General features: G+C 35.5%; 1 protein-coding gene across 1 annotated transcript in view; it reads left to right on the top strand.

Moving 5' to 3' along the window:
• Positions 1 to 7,586: 7,586 nt before the first annotated feature.
• Positions 7,587 to 22,080, top strand: part of MAP3K2 (mitogen-activated protein kinase kinase kinase 2) — a 28,554-nt gene continuing 14,060 nt past the window's right edge. Inside the window, exons 1-8 of the mRNA XM_059820173.1 lie at positions 7,587 to 7,616; positions 9,909 to 10,027; positions 11,742 to 11,782; positions 14,300 to 14,399; positions 16,253 to 16,366; positions 17,013 to 17,112; positions 18,070 to 18,200; positions 21,251 to 21,330. Coding sequence (XP_059676156.1) covers positions 7,613 to 7,616; positions 9,909 to 10,027; positions 11,742 to 11,782; positions 14,300 to 14,399; positions 16,253 to 16,366; positions 17,013 to 17,112; positions 18,070 to 18,200; positions 21,251 to 21,330 — 689 coding nt within the window. The 5' untranslated portion in view covers positions 7,587 to 7,612. The remainder of the gene's footprint in view (positions 7,617 to 9,908; positions 10,028 to 11,741; positions 11,783 to 14,299; positions 14,400 to 16,252; positions 16,367 to 17,012; positions 17,113 to 18,069; positions 18,201 to 21,250; positions 21,331 to 22,080) is intronic.

Below are 22,080 nucleotides of genomic sequence, written 5' to 3'. Positions count from 1 at the left end.
ATAACAATAAATTTTTATATATATATTTAACTACATACATATGTATATATATTATATATGTATATATATTAACTACTATATATATTTAACTACTATCTAACTACTACTATTTAAATACATTTTGTTGGACTGTGACTGTTTTTAAACATAATTCAAGTAATTTGCTTAAGCTGTAACTTGTGTTTCTCATTGTGCCTACCTGATCGTTGCCAGTCTGTAGGGGATTGCAGTAGGAATCATGTTCATTGATGTTTTCTGCTAAATAGGAATATGGATCTCAAAAGATTTTTTTTTTTATTTTATCAACAGAGTTTCCTGTTAGCTAATTGAGTTTCCTGTTAGTTAATTGAGACTTTAAAGCAAATAGTTTAAATGTCATGTGATATTTAGCCAGATATTTTGGAAAAACCTAAGTAGGGTAATTACTGTAGTTGGTTCTGTTAACTAATCTGTAGTCATTTCAAGAAGCCATATTTTGCTTGGCGGTAGTAATAATCCTTGAAATCAAAGCATTTACTGTGTTTTTGCTTTTAATTCCATGGTAGAAACCAAGCTAATTATTCCATTATTTTACTCTCAATTGATGTGGAGGTAAATAATCAGCAGCTCTTTGGCCCTTTCCTTTATCCTTCTCAGTTATTTATACGATATTTACAATCCGCTAGAATCTTCTTGTTTTCCAGGTATTTCCAACTATTTGCAAGAATGGTCCAGAAAACTGAACCACTAATTTTCTGAAGAGTCTTAGTTAGGCTCCTGTAAGTCCCTGGATCTTTAATTTAAAATGTTTGATCTGAAGTATATTGCAAGTAGTGCATTGTATCTCTGTTGTTGGGGATGGTGAAATTTCTATTCCAGTAACACTGTGCTGTGGTTTGGATACATCCTCTTGATTTTTTTCAAAACCAGAACAAAAAATGCATGCTGGCTATTTCTTCCTGTTTTTAATCACTACTTGCTATTTCACCATCTAAATTCAAAAAAACACATGTATCTGAGGTGGGTTTTTTTCCTTTAATATGTTTTTATTTAAAAAAAGTCTGTTAACTTTGAATGAGTTGGGTCCTATTCTTTTATGAAGCTCGTTATGCTGATAGAGGTAGTTGGCTCATGGTACTGTGTGTTTAAGGTTGCTTGGTCTCTGTACAGTAGGTGAAAATAGCTTGGGGTTCTGAATAAACTGGTTTAATTACAAGAGAATGAGAAATTCAGGGCAAAGTTTAGAAGTATACTGACTAAGCTACATACAACCAGAACAAGACTTAAAATATTTTGGAAAATAAACCCAAGTACTTTTGCAGGAAATAAACCAGAAATGCTATTTCTGCAAAGGAGTATTTGATGTGTTTATGTTCCTTACTCTGTCAAACAGTCATTCCAGTGGTAGAAGGGTTTAGTTCAGCTGTTCAGGATAGAATTGTTGAGTGATGGTAACTATGGAAAAGCAAGCAGTGATGGGAATACAGTTTCTGTCTGACGCTGAGTGCAGGATAGGTAGTCAGTCCTGAATTACTGCCCTGCTTGTGAGAGGTGCTGCTCTAGATTGTGTTTCTTTTCCTTGCTCTGGGGCATCAGCTGGCAGAGCTTGATTCCTTCTGCTGTTTTGCCAGTCTTTCCTAGCACAGCAGAACTAGGTGGACCCTCTCAGTGTATCCTGTCCAGTGCAATTAATCTCACTATCGGGATACGTTAAGGAGCGAAGAAAGTGCTTCAGAATAGAATGGGGCACATGACAGAGAAAGAACTAAGGAGGAGAATATTACTGCTCTGTGGCTCATGTCTGTACTGGTGTGCTGTTGATAGGCAAGATCCTTCCCTGCTGGCTTTCAGACCTTAAGATTCCTTGAGGTGTGCAAAGAAGGCTGGAATCAAATGTTTTAACAGCATTTTTCTAAGAAACTTTTATCCATTCATTCCCCTCCAGTATATATTCATTTTAAAAGATCCCATAGTACTGTTGTGACAGGAACAGTATTTCTGTTATTTTATTCACCAGTTAAACTTAATTTCTAGTGTTCCAAATTTGATCCACTGAGTCCTATTTTTTATTTTGTTTTGTTTTCCAAATGTTACCTTAATTTATCAGTGTGTCATTGGCTTTTGATTTGGATTGATTTAATCTTTCTCTCCCTTTTCTACTTTCCCTGTGAATGCCTTTTCTTATGTATTATTACAATGTTAAAGGTCTGAATTTTTCTAAAACTGAACTCACATCTGACGTGTTATTATTAGACTCCAATTATTAACAGACCTTTCTGTTACCTGCTTAAATGTTTTTCTTGTTACTGCTCTTTGCTTCTCTTTTTTCTGTCCTTCATGATTTTGTGTTACTGCTGCTGCTTTCATATTCTTTGAAAAGAGTGGCTTTTTGTCCAGTGTTCATTTGTGTGTATGTCCATATAAAATCCTCTCCTTTACACTTGTTTCTAAGGAGTTACCTTCTTTTAGGTATCCACTGATGTCTTGTAACAATACTGAATTTTCTTCTATGCTTGCCACACTATGTAAGTTCCTGTCATTTATGCCAACAATTGCTTTGACCTATGAAAAATTCTTCTATAGAAGTTTAGATTTAGGTATTACTGTTTGCTCTCTTTTTCACATACACTATTTTTATTTGATTTTAAATAAAAAAACATGATGAGTGGTGCTGCACATATTTTGTTTACAGGTTAAGTAGGAGTATTTGGCTAGGTGAGCACTTGAGGTTTTGTCAGCCTTGCTTACTGGGATTTCGAAGAGGTTGGTCGTGTGAGACCAAGCAGTTGATTGTTTAAAAGTAACATTTTGGGGTTAAAAACATTTTGTCTGGCTCATTCTTCTTGCTATGAAAGAAATTTTTATAGTCTTACTTCATATTCTGATTATCCATTCTACAGTCTGAAAAATTACCTGTGAAGACACACTCTTCATGTTTACCTGTCTCTTTGTATCATCTTTTTTTGATAGACAAGTATGTCTCTGAATAGCAATGCTAGTAAATGTTGATTTTTTTTTTTTTTTTTTTTTGTCATTTTGGTTTAACTTGCTTATGCCTAGTATAGTTTAATCTCCAATTTAACCTTTACCTGTGATTGGAATAATTGTAGTGCATCTTTCTTCTTTTGAGTTCATACTGTATCATTTTGCTTTGGTGCAGGAGTGGGGAACTATGTATCTTTGGACTGATCTATTTTAGTGAAAATTTGTAGGGAATTGATATCCTTGAGATTCCTGCCCCACTATTGGAACAGGTTTGGACTGCAAAGGTGTAAAGCACCTTTCTATGGTAAAGTGTTACTGCATAAGTCTGAATTCCTTACAAAATCTGGCTAAGATAGATTGCTTGCTTCACTGTATTTTTTTTTCTTTATTTTTAACAGCAGGCTTATGTTCTTAAGTGCTTATATACTACGTTTACTGTTCTCATATGATTAGTTTATGGCTCTCATTGTAGCCATGGCTAATTTTACTCTTTTAAAGTCATACTTCTGTTATGAAGTTGGATGCTGTAGAAACCATTTCATTTCTGCACACTATATATCTCTGTATTCCACAGAATTAAAAGAACTTTCTAGCTCACTTGATAAATATTCACCTCATATAGCATCTGCTTGCTTTCTTCCTCTACTGTGTGAGGGTAAAGCTTTTTTTTTTCTAGCCTACAAATTTTTGAATGTGACCAAGTCAGTCATGAGAGACGATGCAATATGTATGTCGGTGTTTGTGTACTTCTATCTCTCAGTTACTGAGAGGCAGCTTAACCCTGTTGCATTTATAATAGGAGAAGTGTATGCATACGGTCAATTAGCACGAAGTATTTGAACAGGTAGATTATTGTCCGCATGACTTATTTGCCCTCAGGCTTTGTTTCATTTGCCATGAGAAAGCTTAAAACAATTTCCAAGAATCACCTGGATATTTTCTTCCTTCAGCGGCTTTCTCAGATTCTGAAAGACTTCCAGGCTCTGTGGAAGGTGGCTGATGGGAAGTGAATCATGAATATGAATCAGCATCTCTCCACCCTTATATCCAAAATGCTGTTGCTAGGATATTCTTCTTTGTTTGATACTCTTATCACATCATCACCTTTTTGAGATTCACTCTCTGTCATCCTTTCTTTAATTACATTCAAATTCAAGCTGCTTGTGTTTCTCTGCAAGACCTTGACATAATCTTATTCTACCTTTGCATCTATCTGCTCGTATGTTTTGCTGCCTTTGCTTCTCCTGAATCTTTCTCAGAGTTCCAGTTTTCTCTCTCTTGCTTTTTGTCCTGGATAGTTATCTACTCCGTGTGTGTGTGTGTGTGTGCGTGTGCGTTTGTTTTGCTAATGCTACTTTGTAACTATGGATTAGGGTAGGCGTTTTTCCCTTTCTACTGAATGTATTTTTTTTGTTTGTTTAAAAAATGTTGATTTTTGTCAGCTTGTTTTTACTGTCTCACCACCACCACCCTGTTATAGTCCATTGCGAAAATGAGCAGTTAAAACCAGAAGTGTTTTCTCAATTCACAAAGGTGAAGTGTTCATTAAGTTTGATCTGGATCACCTGTTTAATTGAAATTTTAATGTTATCTTATTTTTGAAGTGACACTAAATGCTAACAAAAAGATTGTTAAGATGTTTAGTTGTTGATTAATTATGCTTTACATTTGAACAGAAAGAATTTTGATTAAAAAGGATGATAAGGTGAGAAGTCCCTAAGTTATTCAGAGAAATTTAATTTTCTTAAGTTTTTAATTTTTTTTCTCTAAGGAATAAGAAGGAAGTGGAAGGGAAAAGAAATGGATGCTTACTCATTAGCTTATGTTCTCCTAATGAGAGATGCCACAGATTAATACTGAAGAATGTAGTTGGAGGAACTTGCAGAAGATGTTTCCTAAGATATTTCTTCTTCTTCAGCTTGCCTGCCCTATATGAGCCCTGTAGCTCAAATATCTTGAGCTTCCAAGTTCAGTTATTTCAGCTAGGTTGAGGAAGAACATCTGGGGTATTTCTGTTTGGAGATATAACTTGTTCTTGTTTTCTTAAAGTGTGGCAGAAGATTTGAAATGCCTCACATAACTTTTGTACTTGAAATGCTTAGAAGGAAGTATTACAAAAGTACTTCATCCAAAGTCAAGAAACACATTTTTATGTTTAATGTATTCAGACAGCTAATTAAATCAGACATTTTATGAAAATGACACTAGCTCTCATTTTAAGACAGTTGAATCAAATACAGAATTAAACCAATATTTTATACGCACTTTAGTGAATAATTCTTTGGAAGATCCCCCAAGACTACTGCTGGTAGAAAAAACATAGCATAGGAAATAGTTGGATACATGTTTTGTTTTGTTTTACTTTTTATTGACTCTTAGGGATGCAAAAGACACAAAGAATCAGACATGGAGAAAAAATTTAAATGTGTTATTTAAGGCTATAAAGGTAATCCCAGTTTGCTAAGTAAACCAGATCTCATTGCATCTTGTGTGAGAGCAAGGCTCAAAGATTCTGTCCTTATTTTGAGTGATCTTGGCTACTATCATTCAGCAAATAAATGAAAATTCAGCCCCTGTTTTCCTCTCTGAAGATTAGTACAAATACCTTTCTTTTGTATCTTCATGGTTTTCCTTTTCTGTTGTGGAGCAACAGAAGCTTTTTATTTTTTAAATTTTGAGACAGATTTTTCTGTCTCCCCCTGGGGTGGCATCAAGAGGCTGGAGACCATGTTAGTAGTAAAAGTTGGGGTTGTGTCTTGAGACTATGGGCAGGGCAGGCCAGATACACTTCCCCCACTCTTGCAGGCTTTAATACTTTAGAAAGCATTAGATGGGAGTTTCTTTCCCACAACACTTGGAAGCTGTTTCGGATACTGTTTTGAGGCTGTCCATAGACTTAGGAGTATGTAACTCTGAATACCCTTGAATCATATTTTCAGCTTTATTTTAGTTCTAATGTGCTTTCTTGCGTGCTCTCTCTGCTGAACTGATATCTGATTGCAGAGTGAGACCTATGGATCTTCTTTAAAAGTCTGATCTCTTCTTGGTTATTATGGCGCTTGAAATAGACAATAGTAGATGAGTCATCTGATACATGGGTAAAAGGCAGTATACGCCAGAGATCTTTATATGGCTCTCAAGTCCAAATTTCTTTCTGAAAAATATGCTAGAAATACTTGAAGCTTTCTAGTTCCACTGGTGAAATGAACGCTGCTTAAAAAGGCTGTTTTCATTAAATGAGTATGTAAGAGAGACGATGCCAGAAGCTCTTAGATGCCTAACTGAAGATGCTCAGAAATCCTTTGGAAAATTGTAATTAATTTGTTGTTAGCTAGAAAATTGGCAGAATATTCAAGCAAGGAAGCCTGACTGGCTGGTGCTGAAAGAGCTGACCCACCTCCCCTCTGTGTTCAGCCATGTGCTCCCACAGGTGGCCCTGTGCGGGCATCAGGGGTCATTTGACACTGGTAAGGAGCTAAACCATGAGAAAAAAAATTCTGTTTAAAACAAGAAAAAAAAAAAGAGTCATGTTCTGTTGGTGTAGCTCTTTGAATGATCTTGCAGGGAAATCATCTGTTTTGTCAGAGTAGGGTAGATCTTTCAGGTCTAAGTCAGAAGGATGGATGGTCCACTGCAGCCAGGAAAAGGGAGGAGGAAGTAGGCTCTCCCTACTTGGTTGCAGTGACTGCTTAAGAAATTAGAGAGTTTTCTTTTATGATCTTGCATTAAAAATTCTGAGTTCTTCCTGAGGTAGCCTGTATTACAACAAATCTCATTGTCTATTTGGGGATATGTCTTTAGGTTTTTGCTGTTAAGCTCCATAATAGCATGTCATAGAAAGATTATTTTAACTGGTCCTTAACTATTGTTTTTTTCAGTTGGTCGATGTTCAAGATACTGTGATAGAAAGGGTTTGTTCATAAATGTGCCCCCTATGTTTCTGCTTTTCTGGATAACTTGTATATTGTATATTAAAAGTTAATACTTGCTGTCTTCCAGAGGCACTTGCTTTCAGGGGTGTTGGGATAGCTGTGTAATGCTCTTGAATTATAATGGGAAAAAACTTATCAATTGAAGTTTTCTAGTTTATATAATCAATAGGCATTGATGCCTCTTGATTTGTGCTATGAGTTTCATATATATATTTATACATATGAACTATATATATGTAGTTCTGAACACAGAACTTTGAACACCAGATACAGGGACCTGTAGAAAAAGAATCAGTTCTTGATAATCTGAAGTAGTGGGTATCCATGTAGCAGAGTGTTATGGCTAATTAAGCTACTAATCATCATTTGGGGGTGTAGATAGAGACTAAAATCAGCTTAAGTCTAGAAGACTATTTAGTTCTGGCTTTGTGTCTTCTGAAAGTCTACATATGTTGCTCAGAGCCCAGTGAGGCTTTGGGGGCAATATCTGTTTTCTCCACGTCATATCTACATATGCAATCTTATTTGTAGTTTATATGCATATTTTATGTGTAGAATATTAGAAAAACTGCTGATAAACAATCAAGAGTTGACTGTTTTACATGGCTTTGACAACTTCAGTAATTGTGTATTTTGGTTTTGCATTTTAGGAGATATAATAATGCTAATGAAGCAACCATTTCCCTGAAGTTCAAGTTCTCAGGCTCACTGCCATTATGGGTAAGTCTTATGTGTAATGTATATAATTTAATTCGGATACTTTTCATTTCTATTGAAGACCAAAAACATTAATGTAATACCATTCCTAGGAAATGTGTGCTTTGGCTGTATAACTCAATGTAATGTTTACATGAAAGGCAGTGTTCAGCTATTTAAAATACTTCTGTTTTTTTTCCATTGGAATATAGCACTGTTTCCTCACAATGTGGTAACTTAAAAATCCAAGTAGAGGAAATTGAGGTTCATGGTATTAGGGTACTGAGCAATATTTACTGTGCTCTAAATGGTAATGGCTATGGGGAAAAAACCCCACAAAGTCTACGTTAAAGAATTTTATTGTATTGTCTTGTGTCATTGCAGTGCAAAGCCGGGACTGTGTAGATGGTCTGTGTTATTCTAAATATGTAGCACATTTGTATTGCTTGAAATTTGATGTCAATTTTTCAAGTAGTACATGCTTTTTAATGAGTTGACCATGTTATTACTGTAATCACCTATCCTTGCTCACTCTCAGAAAAATCCCAACAAACCAACCAACCAAAACGCACCCATTTTTGTATCACTTTTGTTTATCTTTTATTGTTATGCTAATTGTTTCCTAACCTCATGCTTAATAATAAAGTAGCTGAATCTAGGAATACAGCACTCTAGATTTCTGATATTCTCCAACATTTTCTATGAGAGAAATGACTATTGAGTCGTATTGGATATTCAGTAAACTTTAGATGCTTTGCTACAATGCTTTGGTTTCTTTTGTATGAAATATGCTACCTAGTGACCACTGGGAATTAAACCTCCTCCAACCAACTGCTAAAAGAACAATTTTTTTTTTATCACTGAGCGCTAGAATAGGCTATAACACAATAAATTAGTTCAAATTTTTTAGTTGTGGCAAGTTTTGAAGTGTGTTTTAGTGTGAGAAAGGAATAACTGAGCTGCAAGAATGCCTTCAGTTCTGCTGTTAAATATTGCTAGTAAAACTTGCTTTTATAGATTTGCATATCTTAGTAGAGTGATGATCAAAGTTATTCATTTTCAGACCAGCTTTCTCATCTGTTAGGAATCTATTAAATTAGAACACTGAAATCCCACAATTTCCTGATATGACAAATGTATTTGGTTACATTTGAATGCAGTGTGAAGGAATTCTCATCTTTGCTGAATATCTGGAATGCTTGCTTGCTGATTTTAATGCTGAGTTTTTCTCATGTGTTTGAGAAATACTGTTCTTTGTAAATCACAGCACTTAGCAATGAATTCTTCAACAAACATATCCATTGTGAAGTACCGTGAAGGCATACGATCAACACCTTTGTAGATAAATTTTGTTATCCAGTGTTCTAGATATACCTTGAATATAGTGCTGTTGCTGTGACAGGGAATTAATACAAAATATTAGTGACAAATAAATTTCTCTTAGTGGTGGATATACAGGCTTTTGTGCTCCTAAGTGCTTTCCTGCCTAAAGGAGCATCCCAGTTCCAGGGCAAACCTTGTCTAGCATGGCCTCAGGCCATCACAGCTGCAGCAAATCATCAGGATTTAGGATTTTGTGTGAAGTTGAAATATAAGCTGAGTAGCACTCCTGCCTCTAAATTGTCCTGTGGGTTTAGAGCTTCTGCTTCTTGTGAATTACTCCTGTAAGCCCTAAAAAACCCTCCATCTGCAGTCCTGGAAAAGTTCTGTGGGGTTTTTTTTGGTGGTTTTTTTGGTTGTTTTTTTTTTTTTTTTAATTACTCTGTGGGCTGTCAGCAGATGCTCAAGCAGTGGAGATGTTCCTTTAGGAGTTTGTGTATGCTTCCTGTGTGCATGACCGTACCTGTTCAGGACAGAGGAAAAATGACTCAAAAGTACTTGCTTTTTCTTTTTATTTTACAAATTAGGGTGGGGGGGAGGGGAGTATGATTTCTAGTTAACATCTCATGCATGGACATTATGTGAAACAAAGTAGATAAACCTTCCCCCCCCCCCCCCCTTTTCTTTTTAATGCAGCCTGCAGTTCTGTAGAGCTGTCAATCTCTGTTAGGACTTCAGTTTTTTAAACCTGCCGTTTAAGTGTGTTTACTGATTAAGCTGTTTATTTCCTTAAGCACTGTTAATAATGATAAATAAAATAAAAAATGTTTGCAACATGGCAGTAATTTTTTTTAATTTGGCAATTATGTATTGAAGGTGTAATATGGACTTCTAGATTTTAGAATAATGCTTGCCTAATTGTGAAATGAGACAGTAATGCACTTCAAATGTAACAGTCATTTACACTTCTCTTATCTGGTCGTCTTCTCTGAGCAGATGAGCAGCAAGCTTTGAATTCAATCATGCAGGATTTGGCTGTGCTTCATAAGGCCAGTCGTCCTGTATTGCCCCAGCAAGAAACAGGGAAACCAAAGTCATCTTCGCCTAAAAAACAGGTAATCTTTAATATCCTTACTAACCTTTTGAACACAGAATGTCCTGCTGTGACTGCTATAATTATTTTTCTTGCCAGACCAGTGAGCATACCAGAATGAGCTATTAGTCTCCCACGTGTGCTGCCATTTTCTTTGTTCATGTTCTTAAATTAGCAGCAAAATGAAATGGTGGCATTTCAGACCAGATCATAGTGTATGCTTAAATTACTCCGATCCTGATAAATTGAAGATCGTAGGGGTGTTTTGACACTGTATGTAGATTATATTGTTGTTATTATATTGGAACTAGACTATTTTAAAATATCAAGGTGTGCTAGCATCTCTTATTTGGAATGCTTCTTGAGAATGAATTTTATAGGTATACTAGATTGCCCAGTTGTCAGCTATGTCTATACTAAAGCATGTCAGTACAGCAGCAGAAATGTACTTAAGCTCTGCATCTTTGGCCTCAATTTTTTGTTCGTTCATGTGCTGGAAATGTGAGTCCTTTTCGGCTGTATTTTTTCTCTGCAGATACTGAACACAGATGGAAAAGTAGTAAATACTTAGTTGATAGGTTTGAAGTACTATATGGAGAGATTAGGAGAGGAGAGGATGTGGATTTTTACCCAAATTGTTGTAATAGCCCTATTGAATTAACTGTATGTTTATTTGATTTGATCCTTAATTGACAGTACAGTATTTAATGAAACTTCATTTTGTGCAGTCTTGTTTTAACCTGTTAAAGATCAAAGTATTTGAATATATTTGGCTTTTAAACTGTCAAAAACTGATGGCTATGTCTTTTTCATTCTGTGCTTTAAAAGATACGAGAGTTCAGTATATAATACAATGGTGCTTTGCTAGTGTCATATAACTCACTTCTGAGCTGTCACTTTAGACATTGAAGTAATGTGCATGTATGATCCAAAATGATTTGAATATGGTACATGTTTAGAAAGTGAGCAGAAAAAGTTGAGCTATTTCTGAGTTTAAATGTGGTAGTGGTGAGGGGGAAATACATGTTTGTCATTCTGTTTAAATTTGTGAATTTTGAAAGTAATAATTTGTGAATCAAGTCATTCTTTTGGAAAATATAACATTGTTATCTGGATATAATCTCTGGTTGAATGCATTATTTTTTTTCCTGCAATAGTTGCTAATAATTTGATTCTTAAAATTATTATTTTGCAAAACAATTTTATTTCCATGTAACTACAGATATTTTGTTATCTTTGTTAGTGGGAAATTCATTGCATGAATGCTGGCTTAATTACATGTGTGGGTTTCTATGGTAATGCTTATGAAACAAGATATGTTCCTTAAGCCTGGAACACTCAGCTCCGAAGTGTACATAAAAACCTGTTAAGGTAGCTAAGTCTGCCTGCCTGTTCATGATGGAGAACCCTTTGGTAATCAGTTCCCTGCTGAATTTGAAATAATGACTCTGTTATAATATTAAAACATATTGATTGAAAATAATGTGTTTACTTACAGAAGCATTCATTGTCCTTCAGAATAATTTTTTGTATTTCTTACACACTTTAACCCTCTATCAGATAGCTCACCTGAAGTAGATTGTTAAAATTCTTGGTGTATCAGAAGGGACAGAGAGTTAATATGGACTGCTTAAGGATTTTACGTCTGGTGTAGGATTTCTGAATGGGATTTCATGGCCTGCATTAAAGTAGGTAGTAACAAACTAATAGTGGTTCCTTTATCTCTTTTCTTACAGAACGATGTTAGAGTCAAATTTGAACATCGAGGTGAAAAAAGGTGAGGTGGGAACAGAGGAAACAGTCTTGTCTTTTAATTATTTACAGAATTTTGCTGGGCTCCTATCATGAAGTTTCAAATAAACTGTTCAAAGTGTTTCAGATATCTGAGTGTATTTGGTTTGAGCTTAATTTTAATTCTGATATGAACACAATTTAAGGAGAATTAATCTGTTTAAAATGTGGGCTCTAAGTATACATAAATGCAGAATTATCTTAGTGTAGCTATGTCCCATGTAATAGCCTTCATTTGTTTACCCTTCACATAGATGTTTGTAGCCAAGAACAATTACTCAGATCATTAGCATAGATCTCAAATATGAGTAGACCAGCAAATAATTTTTTTGCTGCATCATGTGCATAATAAATTCATGATGGTATATTGTTACTGTAACACCCAGATGAAGAAGCCTAGATCTTAAAGCTCACTATTGGATTGTACTTTGGAGGAACTAATCTGAGAACTGTAATAGGAAAATTTATTAAACTTTATAATCAGATTGTTTTCATTGATAATTTTGAATAATCAGTTAAAATTTATTTTCATTTTGTGTATGAGAGGTGAATCATGTACATGCTTAAAGTATACAAACATCTTTCTCTGTATATGTCTGCTCTGATGGCTGCTCAAAAGCTTTTACAGAAGTCGATCTACAATTCCATGCAGAACTGGTTTGTGAACAACTCATTTTGTCTTGTCTCTTTCTGAAAGCATAAACCTTCATTGTGCCTATAGAGAAATGGTTATAGAATAAGATTTTTGAAAATACTTAATGAAAAAGGAAGTAATATTCTGGTCACGCTATTTGTCAATGGAAATGGTAAATTCCTTACGTAAAGATTGCTTCAGAATGAAACCTATGCTACTTCTGGGTGGTCCTTAGTGTGATGTGCAATAGATCAGTGTGTATCTGTGCTGCTTACAGCATGCGCCCTCTTTTTATGTGGGATAGTAATATAGCACTAAGTTCGCTAGGTATTAACATTCTTCAGCTTCTTTCTATCACTTTTCTGAACATCACATGTAACAGTGAATTGGTAATGGTTGAGTGCTATAAGTAATTTGGAGGAAATAAGTCTTTTCAAAAGCTTTGAAAATTGAGGACTCTTCTACCGAGCAATTTCTTAGAAAATGAATGGAAGCATGAATTTAAAACAGAGAACTGTTTACTCACTGCCAGTCTGCACGGGCAATGCAATTTTGCAGTTTATCTTAAATCACTTTCATAGTGGACTAAGTTAATAAATTCAATATGAATACAAGCATAAAGTGTGTGGAAAGACACCTTTCCGAAGCTTTTATGCTGATGGGCCTAGCTCTGTTTTGGACTGTCCCGAGTAACTTGAGCCTGCTTGCCCAGGGGTGCTGACAGCCCAGGCTCATTGCTAAGCACGAGTTATAATACTTTTGTTGCCTGAGCATGTAGATCTAAAGATAAATTAGTGAAATTATGCAAGAAAGAAGTTATGCAATGACCTTCTCACTAGTTTTTAAAAAGGGAAGTGCAAAAGAGAAGTGATTCCAGAGTTTCTTTCAGTAGTGAGTGTGGCACTCTGTACCAAAGAGCATGCGCTGTGATGGGCAAAGTTTCAGGCTTGCTGAATTAATTAACTACAGTGAGAACTGGTGCTGGGTTTTTTTTTTTAAGATAAAATAATTTTTAATTGGAAGTGGCCTGGCTTCTAGCCTCATTTCAGTGAGAAACTGTTCTGTAACCAGTGTACCCATTGAAACACTTGATAAAAGAGAGTTACCCGTTGCTAATTTTTCTGCTTCACAAAATTGAGTGCCATTTCTTTTTTGAATGTGAATTGAATGTACCTCACTAGCTTAGTCACTTATAAAAACTTTTTTTTGTTTAATGATGATGTCTCTCAAATAATGTAATAGTTTTCTATAGTAAAAGGCCAGTTACAGGCATTTTGGGCTATTTGGTTTGACGAGACATTCAGTTAAAAGAAAATCTGAGTTGTCCACCTACAACTGCACCATCTTTACAGGAGCACACCTGAAGCACAGTTAGTGATGGATTCAGCAGTTTGAGCATGTAATTCATTATGGTAAAGCTGGTGACATTTAGTTACATTCCTCAGATGAGATAGTCTTCTGGATTTCCAAAAAATGAGGACTGTAGGAGTAATTCCTTTCTAATGCTTATGCTTGTCAGCCTATGGTACTCCATTGTCTTAGTTTTCTGAAGTAGAAGATTTTAGAACTTTCTAAGAATTTGCTTCTGGAATGGAGGCACACAAGCATGAAGTTAAGAAAGAAACCATATGCAAGCAATTAAAATAGTCATAATGAGATCTAATTTTATGTGTGATTGTCTCTTATAACTTCTTGACTGCTTTTCTGTCTTTTTTACTGACTCAAAATATGGAGGACAGTGAATAAAGCACAGCCTCTTTATGGTCTTCTAAGTAATAAATTTAATTCTAAGATCGCTCTTAAGTAATGAGTTGCCTCATTTTCATACCTAATGGACAAAAATTCTTTATAACTTAAATCGTGTTTCAGGATCCTGCAGTTGCCAAGGCCTGTAAAACTTGAAGATCTTGCAACTAAAGCTAAAGTTGCTTTTGGACAGACTATGGATTTACATTACAGCAATAATGAGGTAATATTCTGTGTCTTTTAAATTCTCAGTGACTTGCACATTGATTATTTTAAGGCTGAAATTTGCTTACGTAAGCAGTGAGAACCACTCCTGTGACAAAACACAAGATTTCTAATGTGTGTGTTCTCAAATATGTAAAGCTTGTCTAAATTAGCATAGGCAGGGGATGCATTAAATGTTTTATGAGGAGAGTCATATCTTAATAAATCATGTCTCAGACTTGATTGAGAATGGGTAAATTGTCTTCCTGCTCTGCCACAGTCCTGTTGCATGACTGTGGGAAAGTTTTTACCTCTTTGAGCTTTATTGTGTTTGTAAATTTGAAATAACATTTATCCTTTCTTGTAAGCTTTTTTTACTTTAAGGATTTATCTTGTTAGGTAATTGCTAGAATGTTGCATTTAGTAATGTTTGGGTTGGAGAACTGGGCTTAACTGTTGCTCTTCTTAAAGTGGCTGGTTCACAAAGATTTCTTGGGAACGGTGCTAGTGCTGCCAAGCTGCTTACACCTGATCAAGATTACTTCCAGCTTTCCTTTAGAAGTAGAGATGGAATTATTAATAGGAAATATATTTACAGATGCAGGATCCATTCTTAGGAGTTACTTTTGTTTTTTTGCCTTGAGTCAGCAAAGTGCATGGAGGATTATTTGTGTGCATGGTTATACACAACATAATTGCTGTATCTAATCTGCATCTTTGCAGAAGAAAATGCCTGTTATTGCTGTTTGTTGGTTACTCACTACCTTACCAGGCGCTTCTGTGAAACTGATCCTCAAAACAAAGATTTTCTACAGAAGGCTTTTGGAGATAAGGGAGGTCAGAAGAAACGGACATTTGTGATGCTTTAGCCTCAGCTCCTTTCTCTCATAGATTTTTAGGCATTTGAGCAGGTTTTCTGCTTGTCATCTTCTGAGCTAGTTGGCAAATCATCCCATCACCTTTCAGAAATGTGATGGTAATAACCTGTTATTAAACATTAAAACTACAACTGGAAATTAAGAGTATGCTAATTTGTTATCAAGACCTTCATCCCTCACTCTCGTTTCTTTTTGTATAAAAGAACTGTATTTCAACTGGTGTTGTATTTGAGCATCACTGACTAAGACCGTTTACAAGTAGAGTAGATTTTAAGAAATCTGTATTGCGCTGTTCCTTTGTTACAAGGAGAAGTTGTAATTTACGCTCCTGAAACATAAGTCCAATTTTAATTGTTACAGAACTCAGATCTCAAGTGTACTTTAACAGCATATCATTTTCTGTTCCAAAGAGATATGTATGCCAAGCTAATTCTAATTAATTAGATCCAAGGATATTCTAGTGAGGACTACAGTTGTTCCATGTGGATCACGTCATGCCTGATAACTTCCTTAACAAATTCTGTTATTCAGTGGAGAAATTCTATTAGTGATACAACTTCAAATAAATACAATTGTAATATTATGAGATAGAAGAATGTGCTTTATGCTCTATAAAATAGGACTTATTTTTATTTATCTTGTAGACTTGTATTTGCCATTGCCTAAATTGATGCATTGACACTGTTGCACGTTTCTCTGAAATTTGTAGGATATTAAGTTGTATGTGTGTAAAATGGTTGCTCCTTCATTGTGAAGTCTTGTTCCACCATGCTGTACCTATTGAAGGCATGTGAAGGAAGAGTTAATGTTGAACTTCAGACATTTTGGTGGTAACTTGAGGCATGATTTCATAAATTTTATTTTCAAGTTGTTTGGAATGAAAGGAAAGATAGCATCAGTTTATTTGTTTCTCTGCACTTGACTTCCTCATTTCTTTCTTGCGTCCTATTTAAGACGTCTTTTCAAATTTTTTTATTTTTTCCCCTTTTTGTAGCTTGTAATTCCACTAACCACACAAGATGACCTGGACAAAGCTGTTGAACTGCTTGACCGTAGTGTTCATATGAAGAGTCTCAAGATATTACTTGTAGTACATGGAAATACACAGGTATGAGTTGACATGCTAAATGTCTTTTTCCTCAGTTTTTATATTGAACTATAATTTGTATCTTTTCTTAAACATGATTTTTTTCCAATTGAAAATATTACTGTTTGCTTCTTCAGTTCATTTTAAGCATGTATTAGTGTTTTGACTTGACTCAGTTTTAACTTTCTCCTAGATACTGTTCCTCTGTCTTTGTATGCCTTCCCTACAGTGCTAGAAAAGTGTTCCTTAATAGGATAATGATGTGATATAAATTTGAGAAGCACATAGAATTTTATGTAACTGTAGCTATTTGAAACTGTTCTTTAAGTCATATGCTGGTGATGCTCCTTTGTTGCAAGTTAAACATTTGTTGTAGCAAACAGTAGCAGTGGACTATAGGCTAAATACTGAGTTATTTTGGTATTATCTATTACACCACAGCCATGATATTGATAGGATTTGTATACTAGTACATATTGAAAATTATTTTTAAATATTAGGAATGAGCTGCTAAAATTAGATGAATTTTGATATAAATTGACAAGCTTCTTTTCGACTGCTTGAAAAAAGGAATGTGTTGCACAAAGCCTTTAAAAGTTTGCAAAGTATTTTCATTGTCAGGATTATAAAGTAATAATTGCATTTTGTAATATGCACGCATTTTCAGTCACCCAGTGTAAATAACGTGGAACCCTTGCCCTCACTGGAAGATTTAGATAATACAGTGTTTGGTGTGACAGACAGAAAAAGGCGGCTGTCTGTAATAGGTAAGCTACATATTTCAATAGCTTTAATTGTAAAAACTTCTCTTTTTTAATATTCTCTTGATGAAGATCTTGTTCTCAACACAGACTGTTTCAATTTCTCTTACTCATCAATGCCTCGTCGTACTATAGAGTTTGCACTCAGAGGAGTGGTTTTTGAATTTTAAGTCAAAGGTGATTTAAATATATATAGTACAGAAAATTAACCAAAAAAACCCACAAGTAATAAACCTATGTAGAATTATTTGTGGTAACTGATGGGTATCCTAAAAAGTTGATGTTAGTACTCCCCTTTATTTTCAGATACAGGAATGAGTTACTGAAAAATCTGTTTGTTTATATGGCAGTGAATTTCCTTGCTCAATTTAGGGGTCCCATATTTTTTAATCTTAATGTGTGAACATTTGTTTAAGATACTTATTTTGGCATTGATATAACCTTTTTGCCTAGTCACGTTTTAAAGTTGGTGTGATGTTAACTTTCCAATTTAATTATGAAACTAGAGAGTTTAATGAATAATTTTTCAGAGACTTTAATTAATTTATTATGCATTTATTATGAATAGAGGTGTTCATGTTCTTCAGATGTAATATTCTACAAAGAAAAACTGAAATTCTCAAGAGTTGAAAAGGTTTAGTTGACATGGGTTGAGGGGTTTGGATTTTTGTTTTGTTTCAACAGAAGAAATTTACCAAGCTAGGTGTATGGGCAAATTATATTTCTGTTCCTGTGTAATGAAAATTGTTTTTAATGCCATTGAGGCAACACTGGCCTGAATTTTTCATAATTCCTGGATTACAGATTTTTAATGCTATATATAAAGTCTTGTATTGCATAGGCATTTGGGAAATTTCTGAAGCAAGAAGTGATCCAGGCAGGCTCAGTGCCGATGAAGCGTTTGAATAAAGCCCCTGGATTCTGGGTTAGTGAAGAGACTGACTAGTCCTTTCCTTTCAAAAGGTTCTAGTACTCGTGATAGGAGTTCACCTCCTCCAGGATACATTCCAGATGAGCTGCATCAGGTGGCCCGAAATGGGTCCTTCACCAGTATCAACAGTGAGGGTGAATTCATTCCAGAAAGTATGGATCAGGTACGTGCGTGTGTTACTAAAATTGAAAAAGTTAAAAGTTTTTGTTAGATTGATTTATGAAATACTGCTGTTCAAGAAGGATATGGAATTGTTAGAAAGAACAGCTAAAAAAATGATGACAACCCTCGAAAACATGATCTGTGAGAGAAGGTTAAAATAATTGTGGTTGTTTAGTCTTGTGGAACCTGTTTTTTCTCTGTAAGGCTCTTCAATTATTTAAATAAGTTGCTACAAAGAGAAAGATAATATTCTTAATTTCCATGACAGTTGAGCAAGGTAGTGATAGGTATAAATTACAGCAAGAGATGTCTACGTTAGAAAACACAAAAACCTTCATTTTGATGAGAAGGATATGTAAACAAAACCAGTTTTACAACTTTCCCAGGTAATCAAAGGAGGCTTTAAAAAAAGGTTTGGATCTGTCAGAATTATTTGGACTCAGTTGATACTGTGTTGGGGTAGAGGCAAGGAGATGGCGATGGGCCTTGTATAAATAAGCTCTGAAATACTTTCCACAGTCACGTTTTTAGGGGGGAAGGAGGTGGTGGTGTCACAAATGTATGCTATTTTTTTGTTCTTGTTCACCTGTGTTATTTGTTTGGGATATCAGCACACTTAGCATGAATAAAGATCCTGCTCTCTGAATATCAAAATTGCACTTAAAAACAGCAGGAAAAGACGGAATGTAATGGCTCACAGAATTGGCAATGGAGAAAGATAGGTATTTTAAGGAGGAAAAAAAAAATAATGCTGCGTACCCAAATCACTTCAAGTTCTTGTTGACATTGGCATTGTATTCAGAAATGGCAAGAGGCAATGGTTTTTATGAGCTGACTAAATGAGAGACAGATGATAGAATAAAAATAGAAGCAAAGAGATTGTGCAATTTGTTGCACAATTTTAATGACTGAGCTGGGGCTAGAGACTGAATCTCCTAATTTCCAGACCAGGGTGCTATTCATTATCACAGCCATGTGGTCAGATCCAGCCCGGGCCTGGATTCATTCAGTGAAATGATTACTTTTAGCCTGGGCACAGTCATTTTTGGTCACTGACTGGTCAGACAGACAGATGATCTCTGAGGCCCAGAATGTCCTTTCACTCCAGAGTATTAAAGAAACATGTAACCTGTCATGTATGCATTGCTATGTAAGCTGTCAGCAGGGTTTAAATACAGGAATTTTACTTTCATAGGCAGCCAGGTTAATTCAACCTAAGCAGCCTCAAGGGCCAGATTGGGGTGTTGGGAACTCACAATATCTGTTTGCTCCCTTCCCCCTAAGTTGCCACATCACCTTGGCAAGTGTTGACTGTGCTGCCAACATCTGTCACAGCCTGCCCCACAAAGACAAGAGGGGAATTTGGGAGTGGAGGGCTTTGCTCTGCTGTTGATCTGCCTGAGCACAGCTATTCACACTCTGACAGCAGACCTCACACTTTCTCTACAGAAGAGATGATGGGCTGGATAGAAGCAGGCCATGGTCTGCCAGTTGGACCATACTGCGTTAAGTTATGGAGGTAATTAATCTGGCAGCAGATTGGCTTTTTTCCCTTTCAGGACCCACTGCTCAGCATGAGAAAAGAGGAATATAATTGCTGAACTTATGGTAAATGCTGTCCTCCGTGATGCAGAGTTCATTTAAATGTCTAAGTTTGCAGAGTGCAAACTCACTTTCTGGGCACTATTTCTTTAATAAGTCCTTGATTGGTGCTCGGTGAAGTATGTGCCCAGGACCTTTAAGATGCAGCACAGACTATAAAAATTGGAGGGGCAACTGCTTAATTTACAGCAAAAGACTGGCATCAAATTCATAGAAAATAATGGATGTTATATAATATACCAAAACAAACTTTATTTTAGGAAGGAACTAATTTTAAGACAACAGATGAGCTTTCCACTCTGTTTTTGAGAGGCAGGCTAGTAAAATTATCACATTCAATAATTCAAAATTTAGATTCTATTTCTACTTCTTTTGAAAAATAAATCTGTAAAACATCTCTTTTGCCGTAAAGCAATCTGAAAAGGGAGTGATGTTTGCCTGTTGTCATACTTAAGACTTTAAGGGTGGCAGTGCAAGATAAACAAAAGGAATGTCAGCCAATAGAAATAGATGGTAGTCAGGAGGATGCTCTTTACTATCAATCCATTTCTTTTTCTCTGGGTTAGAATTTGAGCAACAGAGAAAGCGTTGATGATTATTGTCATTATGTAATAGATCTGGCCAGGATAGTCAGTTTTATGACTTGTTCAGGCTGATACATGTCAGATCTCACACAGCTCATGAGCATTGATTACTAGGTTGTCAGAAGTGTTTTAGGAAAAAAAATCTCTTTGGTGTTTTTGTAAACTCCAGTTTCAGATGAAAGCTGTTTGGTTTTTTTTGAAAGAGGATTTTTGGTTGGGTGAAAAGGGAGAATGTTCATCAATTTTATGCATTCTCCCTCTTTCTCCTTCCATTTTCTGTTCAGCTCTATTTAAAATTCTGTGTAACTTAGTTGGAGTCCTAACTAGAGAGAAATGTTTAAAAGCTTTTTACAGCATTTGGTTTTAGCTGTTTTCTGTGACTTCTAGTTGGCCAAACTTAAACCACTACAGAGATTATGTAAATTGTGTTCATGACGACCTGTGTCATATTTGAGATTTTTTTCTTTGACAACAAAACCCACTTTTTTTTTTTTCAACTGTCTCAGCTTTTTATCCTTGAGAGGCCTTATTTTTGTTATTCTGTGAAGCTACTCATGCAGATATTGATACAATGTTAAGAGACAATGGTGTTATACAGGAAGAATGTAACAGTACAACTTTTTAGGTCGAAGCATGATGCAGGATTAAATACCTTAACTATATTCTAGTTAGATGCGAGGAAAATGACAGAATCATTTCAGGAAAAAGAATGTAATGCAGGTTCAGTTATGGCAGCTAACTTTTTCTCTAGTAATTAATAATTCTGGTTTTGTTTTGTTTTTTATTAGGCGTTTCAAAGCAGAAATCTTCAAGCATTTTAAAAACAAAAAATTGAACTTGTCTCTCTTTGCTTGTTATTTATTAGATGTTGGATCCATTGTCGTTGAGCAGTCCTGAAAATTCTGGCTCGGGTAGCTGTCCCTCACTAGACAGCCCTTTAGATGGGTAAGAATTACTTACATTCATTATTTATCTTTATTAGATTGCATAATCTATCAGTTGTAACATATAACTCTCCAGCGACAGCTATTACTGAACTTCTTCCAGAAATTCCTCTGTAAGTTGTAGAACATTTATAAAAGCTTATTGAAGCTTAATTGCTTGGAAAATAGTAGTAGCTTTTTTCTTTTTTTACAATTTGCATTTGAAACACAAAAATTTAGACTTCAGATCCTACAAAAACGCACTGAAGAATTTTACTAAATTTTGCCAGTCTTGCATACATGTGAAGTATTTTCCCTGGCAGTGAGCAGCGCCATCAAATTTGCATTTCCTAGGTACTGCTATATGAAGTAAGCTTCCCTTTTCCAAGGTTGAGGTTACCCAATTCAAGAACAAGGGTAGAATCATTGAAAGACTTCAGTGTACAGTCCCCTCCTTTTCTTTGTAGTTATTCTCCATTCCTCTCCCCTTGTTCCCATTGCAGACTTTCCGCTTATTTTTCCTTGTTTAAACCTGTCAGTTAGCAAGAGGCAGCATGTACTGTGGTGAGTCTGGAGATCTATTTTGAACTGTTAGGAGATTCATGTGTTTTGAGAGGGTCACTGTCCACAGTTTCTCAGCCACCAGGTAAGCCAGACAGAACATACTCCTGTTTGGCTGATGGTTGGTCAGGCAAATAACCTTGGGTCTTACGTTGCTCAGATTGGCTACTCGTTTATTTGGAACTGCTGTACAAATAACACTGCTAATTAA

This window comes from Gavia stellata, chromosome 8 (assembly GCF_030936135.1).
Source record: "Gavia stellata isolate bGavSte3 chromosome 8, bGavSte3.hap2, whole genome shotgun sequence".
Classification (NCBI taxonomy): Eukaryota; Metazoa; Chordata; class Aves; order Gaviiformes; family Gaviidae; genus Gavia; species Gavia stellata.
The sequence above is the reverse complement of the archived record's forward strand: the minus strand, read 5'-3'. Positions and strand labels throughout refer to the sequence as shown.